General features: G+C 34.9%; 1 protein-coding gene across 1 annotated transcript in view; it reads right to left on the bottom strand.

Annotated features, from left to right (window-relative positions):
* Positions 1–14,783, bottom strand: part of LOC144442032 (inositol 1,4,5-trisphosphate-gated calcium channel ITPR3-like) — a 75,536-nt gene that overhangs the window by 11,406 nt on the left and 49,347 nt on the right. Inside the window, 17 exon segments of the mRNA XM_078131304.1 lie at positions 652–821; positions 2,043–2,188; positions 2,529–2,634; positions 2,926–3,078; positions 4,311–4,418; positions 5,656–5,805; positions 8,444–8,554; positions 8,898–9,056; positions 9,622–9,705; positions 9,878–9,968; positions 10,389–10,486; positions 10,925–11,062; positions 11,841–11,954; positions 12,536–12,611; positions 12,884–13,036; positions 13,647–13,836; positions 14,373–14,508. Of these exon segments, the coding sequence (XP_077987430.1) occupies positions 652–821; positions 2,043–2,188; positions 2,529–2,634; positions 2,926–3,078; positions 4,311–4,418; positions 5,656–5,805; positions 8,444–8,554; positions 8,898–9,056; positions 9,622–9,705; positions 9,878–9,968; positions 10,389–10,486; positions 10,925–11,062; positions 11,841–11,954; positions 12,536–12,611; positions 12,884–13,036; positions 13,647–13,836; positions 14,373–14,508 (2,183 nt within the window).

Here is a 14,783-nt window from a genome sequence, read left to right as displayed (position 1 = left end):
CTGAAACAAGAACATTACATGGATGAGTTTAAGATGGTTAAAAGCTCTGCTCCAGGAAGAAATGTCTCTCATAACTATGTGTTGTAGAGAGTCATTTCATATTTTCACATCACATAAATATCGCTCGTTTACCAAGGAACACCAAATTGAAGTTGTGTTTCATTTCTATATTTCTTTAATTTCCCTGGTGAAATGTTGTCTCATCGGCCCTATCAGACATGAATATAGACTAGATGAGGATTGAACATTCGAATTCCTGATTACTTAGTGTTTATTTCCTTCAGATAAATAATAATGAATATGTAAAGTTCATCTAATGAAAATTCATGACTGCTAAGAAACAGGAGGCATCTTTTTACTGCTAAGAGAACAATGAAGGTGCAAAATGTTTCGACTTGGTGTTTCATGGCAACCTTGTTATATTTTTATGTGAAATCATGTAATTACTCCCCAGACCCAAAGTTTTATGAAAATACCTTTATTTGTTTGCTACAGTTGTGTTCCCTTTCAACATATTAGTATCATGTAAATCATTGTGTGTACATGAGTAAAATTAAGTAACAGAGCACCCTCCTACCTCAAATACCAGTCCATATTGATGCATATGAAATAACATGTTATTTCCAAATGTAACAAAATGACATTACTTACATCAGTGTAATGAATAATTTAGCAGGTTGAATAGACATAATCTTCTTTTGGTATCTGATATCATCCATAATATCTTTAGACCAGTTTGTTAAATCAATAATCTTGTCACTTGGTGATTCTCTATTGATGTTCCATTTCAGTTTTTCTTTCACCTCCTCTCTAAAAACATTCTGGATGGTATACAAGAGAGATTGATTAAGACTCACCTCTCTGTATGTAAACATTGAGGCACATCGTTAATGACCTATTTGATTTATAAATGGGTCTCTAATAATACTATTGGTTCATACGAAGAAAAGGATGCTGTTTATGTGTATGTCGTCATCATAGAAACGTGTTTTGTCATTGTTTATTACACGTACGGAGGTACAAATATACGAATCTATAATCATTCACTATGTTTTCAAACTAAGGTGGTTTTTGGCCAGTATCAACGTTTCTTTCTTTCCATTATGTCCGTATATATTTCGTGATTACAATTAATACGATAAGTCCGGCTCGTAATCAGAAGTTTCGACAAAACTAGACAAGACAACTTGATAGCAATGTGAACTATATTAGATCAAAAAATCTGGTCTAACTTATGTCAACCTATCACACAGTCTCGCTGCCAGACTCGTGATTATCGTCCCTAAGCTTTGTATCCGCGAAGAGTTCGGGACTTATCCCGAAGTCCAGAACTCCTCGCGGCTTCGCTGTTCGGCATACAACGACGATAGTCACATTCTGGCAGCGAGACTACCTATCATAGACTGTAATATGTTATGTGAAGATAAATGTACGTCCTCATTTCAATGTGATAGCAAATTAGAGACAATTTTAAAACACACGTTAGATCTGACAATATTATGTTTCTGACAAGCACACAAACAAGGAATAAATCGAATTATCTCATTGGGTCGAAGTTTAACACAAGTTTACTATACATGGGTGACTTTATATTCAGCAAATAAAAGTATATGATTGAATTTAATACACTCAGCCACCAGGCATCAAGAAAAAAAGACTAGTAGTCACCGACCTAGGAAGCCTCATCTTGCTTCTTTATCCACTTAGAGACCTTTATATAACATATCTTTACCTGCTGCTCTCCTGTTTTCCATAGGCAGGCTATGTTTACTGTTCTAGTCTCTTACCGTTTCACTTTCATGCTTTCCTCTTATTTTTACACATGTCTGTTGGATTCAATTTAGCTTCTTGTTCCTTTTCTGTATTCTTATTCTTTGCTTCATACTTGTATTTGTATTTGTATTGGTATTTGTATTTAACTCTTACAATGACTGTCTGTGCACAGTCGAAACGTCGAGATTCGAATAAAGCACGAGTTTAACTATACTTGGACTTTTATTCAAACTCAGGTAAAAGTGTTTGGGAAAATACGATGAATGTACCTGATCGTGGATCCAGAAGTGCACCTTCTGAATGTGTCCATCTTTTAGTAATTCTACAGACATGGAATTGCTGGAAAAATAGTTCCAGGCACTCTTACAACGGTCTTCATTTAGTTCACCTCTATCAACTGCAGCCTTAGTCAGATCTATAAGGTAAACGGTGAAAAATCTGTATTTGTTGAATTATTGTATACAGTATTTTACATTTCAGGAATGACATGGCATCAGGTAGTGATGTTTAGTAAGCTCATTCAAAAAAGACAACAGCAAGTCCAGTAGGATTAATTGTACTCACTTCATTATTAACTTCATTCCTAGATGATTGAGAACATTCAAAGACATTTATTATTGCATATTGTTTACGAGATCCGATTTATGACATAATTGTACGGTTTCGTACAATTGAATTTATATGCATAGTATAACGTCATTCGGAATTTTAGGTAAAATATCGGAAGCCTCAAATTTGTAGGGTTTTAAACTTACAATTTCTGTTAATCTTTCCGTCAATGTCTTCCAATCTGCACAGTATGTGAAAATAGGCAAATCCCATGGAGCTGTTGTGTGCTCTGTCATTGTCTGCCCCTGGCCTCTGTAGAGAAGCAACAATAAGAAAGCGTCATTTACATTATAAAAATGAGCCTGGTAACAGTGGTATGTTATTTCAAATTACGTAAATGAATTGTGCAAGTGAAATGTTTTGATCTCAAGATCCATTTTAAGGTTTTCAACAGAAATGCCATCCCAAGTAAATGAATCTCATGGGCAAATGACCATGCTTAAATATCTGAATTCCGTCACAGATGTGGCATATTATCCCTGCAGACCCTGGATTCCCCATGTGCTGAAGCTCAAAACTAAAGATTTGTAAGATTTTAATCACCATGTATTCTTCATAGTATTGTACTATGTGCATGTGTATAGCATGGGTATCTAAAGTATCCTTCACTGCTACTGCCAATGGTGAACATTCAGGGCCATTTTCCTCAATCATGGACATGATAAGGTTTGCAATGTTTCCTTTCAGTTGGTCAGTCTGTGGAGATAGAATGATAGACAAAATGATACGTTATTGGATGTGTAAATAGACCTACTTCTGTTTCAGAAAAAGAGGGCAATAATTGACTGATGAGTGTTGATATAACCACATAAAAGAGCTCAATACGGTTAGTAGAGCGAATTATATACAGGTTTTGAAAATATGAACAAATTACATGCTATTGACCCTATATATATATATATATATATATATATATATATATATATATATATATATATGGAAGAAGACGAGTCTGATATTACATTGTGGATTTGCACTACGGACCATTTCATCAGAAGGATCGTCAGATGTAATAGTATGGTATAATAGTAGTCGTTGGCTATACATCCTGCTTTATGTACATAAATTATGTGTGTTCACTGACGGCTGTGTGTACACACAAAAAAAATGAAAACAAAGGTTATGTATTATTAAGTAAGAACTTGTTAGCGTGCCGGCATTTACTGATTAATTCAGTTCTGCTGTTCAAGGTCGATGATTTGTCGGCAGTTATAATAAAACATTTTTTCCCAGAGACATAGTTGGCATCGTTTGGTAACATTTGAGTATGAGGAAGCCTGCTTGAGAACTGACCAATGTATGTCGTAATTGGTTTTGCTGTCTTTTAGGTGCCAAATGTATTTGCTGAGCGCAGTGTCTTTCTTCTTGTGATCAAGTTTAAATGAAGACTTGTGGTTGTTAAACCTGCTTTTGAATTCTGTGTCACTAACACCTATGTATGATTTGTGATCTTGGTTAATGGTGACTGTTGCTTTGTAAACAGTGCTTTTTATGAGGCATTTTCCTGCGAGGGGGCACTCCTTTGGTTTTCTGCAGTTACAGGTACTTTGTTGTGTTCGCTTAGCTTTTGAAAGTATGGCTTTATTGTGACTATTACACCCGACGATCCTTCTGGTGAAACGGTCCGTAGTGTAAATCCACAATGTAATATCAGACTCGTCTTCTTTCATTTTTATGTATGATAGCTCTCCAAGGTGATCGAGCACTCTACTTGGCAAAAGAAGAATAAAACTCTCTCTCTCTCTCTCTCTCTCTATATATATATATATATATATATATATATATATATATATATATATATATATATATATATATATATATATATATATATATATATATATATATATATATATATATATATATATATATATAATTAAGTAATTTGACGACAATGATGTCAATTGATAAATGTGTGAATTTTTCCTTACATATTCCTTTTCTGTAACTTTACTTGACAAATTAGTATCTCTCAAGATGTAGTTTGTGTACACAATGCTTTTGTTCTCAAAGATAACTGTTGCATTGGCATGGTTACCCTGAAAATAAAAATAGAATCCGAAATGTAATGATGTTGTGTATTATTTAAAAAGTCAATAGCAATAGTGAATAAAGTCGTCATTGTCAACGCAGCTGAGTAGTGTAAGTGAATTTACTATTCAATTTAAAGCGCATTACCAAGTGCACATATACAACATATTCAGAATTAACTTTCTGACCAAAATAAACATGAAACGCCACTCTCTTCTAATGTCAGTGACCATTGATATTATATATATATATATATATATATATATATATATATATATATATATATATATATATATATATATATATATATATATATATATATATATATATATATATATATATATATATATCACATAAATACGTGCATATCTTCAACTGTGTGGCGTCAAACAGGGGGTGATTTCAGAGCATATCACCCCTGTTCTACCGAACTATTTTTTCTCCGTACTGTTCGAGTGTTCCTGCCATTCCTATGCTACGATCAAGTTTATCGTAATAATTATGTGCTTTCAAAACGTAAATGCACTCATAACGTTACATACATCCTTAGATGGCACGAGTCTGATACGTAGAGGTACTTTTATTTTTATTTGATAAATTTTATTCTATCTAAAAATCACATAGATTATCAATGTGTAGAAGCAAGCTTACTTCCAATTTTCCGCCGATCTCAGATCTCCGAACTTACACAGCGCGAACAAATATGATTAAAATGACGGAACAAAAGTCGTATTCAGACAAATTCTACTTACGTTTAAACTAAATTTGATATTACATGCACATTGCAAGGTTATAACCGATAATTTTGGTTGAGAAACCATAGAACAGTATGACCGATACCGTGTATATGGTAAGCTTGACCTCGCGACGGGTCATGCGATTACGTAATTTGCATAGCCGTCGGGCGACATTCTTTAATACGCGATGAAGAGTATAGTGCGATGAAATGATGCAGTATTCGTATAATACGATTTAAAATTTTAGAGAAATACGGGGAAATACTTAGTTATGTGATAAATATATAATTCCATTAAATCAATGTTAGCATGGTTAGTTTTACGTCATAATGCTCCTCGTATGATTCCGCGGACTACAAATTCTCGCCTACCGGCTCGATTTTGTGTTAGTCCGCGGAATCATACTCGTGGCATTATGACGTAAAACTAACATTGATTTCATGGGATTATATATAAATATATATATACTTAAATTTAGTTTGCAACTAAAACTACGATTTTAACTTACTGACGCAAACTCGTTGAGTGTACTATACAGTTCTGTCACCAATGATATAGTTGAGTCAGTGATATTGGCGAAAATCAAATCTAGAAGACTGGTTGTCTCCTCAACAAGATTGACACTTTTGATATTGTCAGGCTGATATCGAAGATAATTCTGCAAAATTAAATATAGATATGTATAATTAGGTACATCATTTGTATGTTATATGCTGATACCAATATTATTATTATGATAGGGTTGACAATAATGAACTGTAGGTGATTTCATCAGTTCACAGTAACTAGTTTTGCAGGAGTATACCTTCACTAGTGAACACAGTTACGTTAACACATCTAAATGCTTTCCAAGGCTTTAGTTAATGGTAATGTGTATGCTAACCTAGTGTAAGTAAATAGAATAGTCCGAAATATTACAGCTGCAACTGGATAATTTTTGGAAAAACTGTTTTGTGACTTGCTCATAATATCGTACACCCTGAACAATACTGTATTGAATTACCGATGGATAAAAGTATTTCTTCAACTGTACATGTGACATAGTACGGTAAAAGAAATGCTATCATAAAGATTTTTGGGCCCGCACCTAAACATCAGCACCTCCAATCAAAATCAGCCTTGAATTAACATGCGCAATCATGTTTAAGAAATATATTCCAGTTACAGCCATTGCAGCTTTAAAATATTTACCTACAAATTGTAGATTTAGGATGTCATGATAGGTTGTGATCACTGGGCAACTATGCTTACTACTTCATCACATAAAACAGCAATAGCAGACTTTATTTGGAACAAGTCTACGTAGGAGACATAAATCCCTAATGTAGTATATTCAATATATATGTCAACTTTCTAGACATAACGCTCAACCTCAACAACGGTAAATATTACCCATACAGAAAACCCAACGACAACCCAACGACAACCCCATGTACATACACAAGCAGTCTAACCACCCACCCAGCATCATCAAGAATATATCGTCAGCCATCGGCCGTAGAATTTCCGACATATCATCCGACGAACACATCTTCAACCAGGCAGCCCCACTATACCAAAATGCACTAAAAACCAGCGGCTACAAAGAGAACATCGCGTACACCAGCACCCCACCACAGAAAAACAAGAAAAACAGAAATAGAAACACCATCTGGTTCAACCCACCATATAGCAAAAACGTAGCCACCAATGTAGGCAAACGATTCCTCAACCTAATCACAAAACATTTCCCAGCAGACTCCAAGTTACACAAAATATTCAACAGAAACAATGTCAAAGTCAGTTATAGCTGCATGCCAAACATGGCAACCATAATCAAAGCGCACAACTCCACCATCTCCAACAGCGAAACTAATCCCACTCAAAAACCATGTAATTGCAGACAGAAAGACACCTGCCCTTTGAACGGCGAATGCCAAACGGAAAACACCGTATACCGAGCCACCATCCATGGAAAAAAACAAACAAAAGTATATATCGGTCTAACAGAGAACAACTTCAAACAGAGATACGCCAACCACAAACAGTCATTCAAACATGAAAAACACGAAAACAGCACAGAACTATCAAAACACATTTGGAAACTGAAAAGAAACAACGAGACTTTTTCCATATCCTGGTCCATCAGCAAGACAGCCCAAGCGTACACCAATAAAACAAAACGATGCAACCTGTGTTTAACCAAAAAACTAACCATTATTAAAGCAGACAAAAACTCCACACTCAAACTCGTAGAAGAGAGTGCTCGATGCTTGGGTGAGCAGAGCGGGAATAATCAATATTTCTAAAACTCATCAGGAAACATTTCCCAAAGAAATCAACCCTACACAAGATCTTCAACCAAAACACAATGAAAGTCAGTTACAGCTGCTTGCCAAACGTCGCCAACATCATCAAAACACATATCAACGGAATCGCGAACAACAATACAACGACCAAAGAGAAATCCTGCAACTGCCGAAATAAGAGTACATGCCCCCTACAGGAAAGCTGCCTGACCGCCAACATAATCTACAACGCAGAAGTAAAAAGAGTGGAATGCAACCAACCCTCCAAACTGTACATCGGCCTGACTGAACATGCCATCAAACAAAGATACAATAACCACAACCAAACCTTCAGACACGAAAAATACGCAAACAGCACAGAACTTTCGAAGTACGTCTGGCAGCTAAAAAGAAATAAAAAAACGTCCAAAGTAGGCTGGTCTATATTACAGAGAGCACGCGCATACAGAAATGAAACCAAACGGTGCGACCTCTGGCTAACTGAAAAACTCTGCATCCTCAACGCCGACAAACAAACACTTCTCAACAAAAAATCTAAACTCATCTCAAAGTGCCGACACGAAAACAAGTTCTACATAGCGAACTTCAAAAGTAACACTACCTGACAAATCTGAGGACTCCTTGTATACATCGAAACAATACACAATTAACTTCAATAAATTCTTTCACACCTTACACATATAAATACAGTAACACAACGCGTAGCTGCCAGTTGTCTGATGATCGCATTGAGCGAGAAAATCGGAGTAACATTTAAGCACTTCAAGTTCCGACCAATATATATATATATATATATATATATATATATATATATATATATATATATATATATATATATATGCATTTAGAATTCCAAATCCCGATTGTAGTACCTCCCCCTGGAAGGGAAGGGGGCTATTTAAAAGGTAAATAGTTACCTGGGCTTTACATATGCCCTACGTGTTTAAATATCAATGTTCATATCCCATATAAAGTTGAGAAGTGCATGAATTTAAATTTACTGCATACCTGTGATCGTGTATGTTGACCATCACACATGCTTCCAAGTATTCTTAGAAGTAGTTCAATAAAGCCGTCATCTTTAAATACCAAAGCACCATATCGATCACATTTAAGTTCCTATATGCAGCATTGTCAAAGGAGGAAACATACGCAAAGTGATGAAACTGATTGATACATGTATAGTTTTATGCATTATCTACGTTTACCACAAAGACCAATTCCCCAGCTGTACGGATTATAAATATTACTATGTGTTGTATTCTTGAAGAACTACAACCCTTTATTTGCAAATCCCATAGGGCCCTTCGTTGTAAACCACAGACCCCTTTACAACTGCCACACCTCTAAAACGTACCCTCTCCATATTTCGTTACGTCAAATAAAATTTGTGCTTTGGCTTGCAAGAATGTTATAGCCATAAAAATAAAGTAATGCATCCTTAGCAAAATATACTGCCTACCATTGAATCCACACTTGGAAGACCAGGTTGATTTCTTTCAGCAGAATGTGAGACTTTCGGGGTTACCATTTCCATATTAATTGCGCCCATCGAACCACCCTGCTTTAATATATTTGTTCTCTGCCGTCGGCTTCCAGGTTGACTTTGAGATGTTTGGCTCTAAAAATAGAATAGCATAAAGGAGTCAGTGAATCTCCTAAGTCCAATAACCCAATAGAACAGTCTTCAGATGTTATTGAGAGATTAACATTCACCTTGCAAATTACATACATGTATTGTTACAGACTATACTGCTAAATTAAACTTTCGAACAGACAAAACGAGCCGTTTTTTTCTTAATAAAAAATATATATCTGCCTTTTTAGATTACATAACACACATCATGGTATACCATAAAGTTGTGTACATCAGACAAAAACGCATTCCTATTTCCTTCTTTAGTAACTACATGCTACTCTAAATCGTTGTCGCTTTAGTCCCATCATTTATTTATCAGATATTACTGTATTCCTTGCTAAAGCTGACATTAATCTGTGTTTTTCTAATGTTTGTCAATAATATGGATAGAGATTTGCATCTCAGTTTACCTGGAAGAATTCACTGATATTTGCGCAGATTACATGTTATTTTCAGCCTACAAATATGCCTGTATTTAAATAAAATATTACACATTTTAAAGTATATTTGTTCATTAGTTAAAAGACATCATTGAACTATTTCGTACCCCATTTTGACCAAAGATTTTACTCCCAATCCTGTTACTGCCAAAGGTAGATCTACGTCCAGTCATCCCTCCTTGTCTAGCGATCTGAAATTTGAATTACATGCATGAGAAAGAAGCTATACATGTTGTGTGTGTGTGTGTGTGTGTGTGTGTGTGTGTGTGTGTGTGTGTGTGTGTGTGTGTGTGTGTGTGTGCAAGTGTCTAAAATGTTTTGATTCTCAGTGAAACACGTTATATAAGACTAAGTTACCCTTACTCTAGATTGACGACGGATGATGTTTTTGGGAGGGTTGTATCTTTGATTGGCTTCATCTCTTTTCTCTTTATACTGGATGACCAGGGCTTGTCTGGCGAAGTTAGAGGAACAATCACACAAAAAAACTAATTAGTTAATAAGAATCCTTCAGAGTTAAGCTAAAGTTGCGCTTTTGGCATAGTATAGGCAGCATACATACTTATGAACATTATAAATAAAACTCGTATAACGTAGTTTACTTCTGGATACAGTACTCTTACAGTAATACAACCTAAAACTACTTGACAAGTATATATATATAAGAATGATGCACATGTGTTGCTTCTTTAGTGCAATGGTCCTCACGTAGCCTTTTTTAGTTTTCATAAATGTGAAGCATAGCTTTCATGTATGGTATTAGGATTTAGGAGAATGTTTTAAAACTTTTGTTTAGTATGATACGCATGTAACAAGTGTAAACTTGTAATCGCAATCACCTCTTGACACCAACACATATAAGAAAATCACTTACTTTTCTCTAATAGCTACAGTTGACAATTGCATTCTGTTTTGAACAGCCACAAAGAAGTGCTCCTCTCTCGTACTCAAGAAATACTCAATTAGGCTCTCCTGTAACGAAACCGGTGAAGTTTTCTTATTAGATTAAAGGGACTCAGATGTTATATCCATCCACCCTTCCATTCATTCATTCATTCATTCATTCATTCATTCATTCATTCATTCATTCATTCATTCATTCATCCATCCATCCATCCATCCGTCCATCCCTCCCCTTCCCTCCCTTCCCCATTCATTCATTACATACTGTGATACAAATACCTCAGTGCAGTTTCCATTAATTTGAACATCTAAAATCTAAATATGTAATACCAGAGTCAGTGCTCATGTCTAATTTGACTTTATATAACCCAAGAGTAAACGTACTTGCCATAGCTCGATTATACATATCATTGTAAAACTCGTACTTTAAAGTACTACACATATCTTAGTTAATATTTGTCCTGTTGACCAGTTAATGTTTCTCATTAAACAGCATAATCCACTAACCTGTACATTTTCATTGCCATTTAATAGCATAGCAGAGAGGAATGCCAGCACTTCTCTTGTCAAATTATAACTTGTTCTAGCAAGAAGTGGAAGAACTTTCAACATGGCACCATATTTATTTAGTTCATTCTGGACATCCTTAATCCTGTTAAGCTGACTGTGGTAGAGTTAGGTTAGGGTGGTTTTAAATATCGCGATTATCGATTATATATATATATATATATATATATATATATATATATATATATATATATATATATATATATATATATATATATATATATATATATATATATATATATGTATATATGTTGAGGGTAGAAGAAAATCAAGTCGGGTTTTTCGTCTCTACAAGCCTGTTTCGTGAGTAAATCACTCGTCAGGAGATGTTGATGTACTGAATATATTCAGTACATCAACATCTCCTGACGAGTGATTTACTCACGAAACAGGCTTGTAGAGACGAAAAACCCGACTTGATTTTCTTCTACCCTCAATATATACTCCGCTCTACGTGCAGACGTATCGAGCACTGTACTACGGACAAATCTTACCACTGACTTCATATATATATATATTTTTTATATGTATGTATATATATATATATATATATATATATATATATATATATATATATATATATATATATATATACATATCGTATATGACACATTTATGTATGTATGTATGTATGTATGTATGTATGTATGTATGTATGTATGTATGTGTCATTGTATATATATATATATTATATATATATATATATATATATGTTTGTCTGTCTGTCTGTCTTTCTGTCTGTTTGTTTGTCTGTCTGTCTGTGCGCGCGCGCGTGCGTGTGTGTGTTGCAATAAGCTGTAATAGTGTATTGGCAATGTGGTGTTTTTGAACATCTGAATGATTTTTTGTATGTCACACAAACGAAATTCAAACAATCAATTAATTGTACTTACACTTCAAAATTCTTAGGATTTTCTCTCCAATCCTCGGGTAGCTGTCGTTCCTCGTTGTGAATTAAGGCCCTCAGTAGCTACAGAATAGGGTGGAATATACATCCCTACAGTGAAGTTTGCAATGACTCGAGGAATATTCTAAAGATGAAATATTTATTCAAATGACTGAATATATGGTGATAGCATATGTCCTTACTATTGACCAGGAATCCTTCATTTAAATAACGATACCGCTTGGACACTTCAATATCTATCATGTACACGTGTGTGTGAATGTTAAAATTGACTTTGTAGAAAAGAAATTTCATTCAAAAACAGCTAAATTCTCATCCACAATCAGAATACGGATCTTCTGCAAGTGTTATCTGAATCAGTTATTCACCTCGCCTTGTTCAGTAATAAAGTAAATTGGATGAATGCCGTATTCCATGTGCATGATTTACTTCAGGGCAAACTTAACTGGTATTTGCTTTATCAATGAAAACCTCTTTTCGCTTTCTGCTACCATCGCGTTTTACCTTCATTTTGGTATATTCACTTTCAACAAGATTCATTTCAGTTGTAAGCAGACTCACTACATGACTAAATATTAGTTTGACAAGTCATGAGTGCGATTGATGCCCACAGTTACCGGAATCAAAGCTTTATAAATACATACTTGCAGACATTTCACGTCCAACGTTTCCTGTTGTAATCGTTCTCTTTCAACACGTTTTGGGTTTTGTCCAGAGATTCTGAAAAAAACAAGAATATTTCTGTGGTGCAACAACCTTTTTACATATGGCAAATCTTATACTAAGATGTTACCCCTCTAGATTTGTCATGGGAGTAAACACGCCTTTGAATGAGCACCACTTAATACTGTGTGTATGTGTAGTGTGATTCACATCGTTAAACCAAACAATCGAATGACTGTCTTTGATTTGATTTCAAAATAGATCTTCTGTCCCACACATTTTCTTGAACTGGAACAGAAAAGGTACGTTTAGTGATGGCTAGTACTTACTTGAGCTGTTCCACTAGCTTACGAGCATTTGCATATAGTGAAGACATCAACTGAGGTATAAGTATTCCATCTTCAGAAGGAATGTTAACTAATAAGTTGGTTGAATGTTCATCAAAATCCTCATCTTCTGGCGGTTCCTCTTCCCTGTAATATCTATTTATATAAGTATATGTCATATCACCTAACATAATCATATCAGTATGGTTACTGTAATGCTTCTGGAGTCAAGGCTTATAGTTTATTTCTCAACTTTGCTGGGGTACACATTTTTGATACGAAGGTTAGGAATAGAAGTATGCTGATTTAGACGTAGTCCTAAATCAGCAGATAAGTCTTTCAATAAACGCATCATTTGAACAAATGTATTCCCATCAAAAGTTGAATCAAAACAGATAAAAGAATATGTATAATACCAGGTTGCCTCTGACAAGCGACAAATATGAACGGGTTTGAGTGTGAATGTGGATGCTGTTGTAAAATGAATATCATCAAGTCATGATCATCACAAAAGGAAAAGAAATGCCCCTGTTGCAAGTTTCAGGAAGTGCAGGTTTAACATTGTATGATTAAACTACCGATTTAAGGTACTCAGATCAGTTGCATTTAAAATAAACCATCGTTGCGATGAATACATTACAAATCCAAAATGCTCTGTTATACTGTATAGGAATATTACACAAACTTTATACCTATATAAATGTTACACTTGTCCCTGTGTATCTATATGACACAACAGCTATAATGTACATGTTTATGCACTTACTCAACTTCTTCAAGTTCTTTACCATTCGTTGGAGTCTGTGAGGGTCCGATTTGATTGTTTCGCTTACTTGACGTCACCTTTTGAGTGTTTGCAGTGCTAGGGGACTTACTTTTGGTTATGAAACACTTGACATGTTCTTGGAATTCCCCACCAAGAGGCAACGCTTCATCTCCATCTACCTCAGAGTATACTGGTTGAAGAATAACAATCATACCACCTCGTATAAATCATTCACAGTAAACGCCATCGCACAACATTTCACAGTGTATTTGCAAAACTTGGGAATATTTATTTTACCTACTGTGGCATTACTTGATTATTGCACCGTTCACATTCCAAATTGAACTTGCGTGAACAAGAAACATGAGATTTATTCCCAGGTTGTTTTACGTCGGGATATTACTCGTTTTTAAGCAATTGTTCTGTAGCGCCCGAAATGCTAGTCAAAATGTTTCAAATCGACACATTTTGTGATATTGATTATGCTTCAAAGTGTATTTTATCTTTTCCCAAATATTGTTGTTTCCAGTCGGAAAATATTCATCACCTGAAATCTTATCAGTTCTCATCTTCGACACTAAGTTACAAGGCCCCCTAGATCACTCGTATTTTGCTATCTGAAAGCTAACATTACCATAGTGATGATATTCATATGATGTCAGGTGTATTGCTATGATTATGATACATACTTCCCATCCCCCTTTTTAAACAATTCTTTTTCCTCACCTCTTTCCATATCCAGACCCGTCCTCAATTGAACACAAACTTTATTTTCACCTCCATAAGCCAACTTGAAGTTCTTGGCAAACACGTTGAGTAAACGATTAACCTCTGTCTCCTCTTTGTACCGATTTTCATACTCCTTTAATTTGTCAAGAAGACTTTATTGTTAATGTAAATGAATAAATCAAAACTGAACAATCTATATAGTCCAATCATGTACATGGAATTTAACCAATTGATTATATACAACTGTCGACATCAAACATGGAAGAACTCTTACAAAAAATGAACTGATTAATAACACTTGGCACATTATGTTGGAAGAAGAGAGAATTTCATACAGGCCATCATTTGATAAGAACAGTATTAGGGCCATTTTATATAATGATCGATGTTCACAAACATATTTTTCGT

Source organism: Glandiceps talaboti, chromosome 11 (genome assembly GCF_964340395.1).
Source record: "Glandiceps talaboti chromosome 11, keGlaTala1.1, whole genome shotgun sequence".
Classification (NCBI taxonomy): Eukaryota; Metazoa; Hemichordata; class Enteropneusta; family Spengelidae; genus Glandiceps; species Glandiceps talaboti.
The sequence above is the reverse complement of the archived record's forward strand: the minus strand, read 5'-3'. Positions and strand labels throughout refer to the sequence as shown.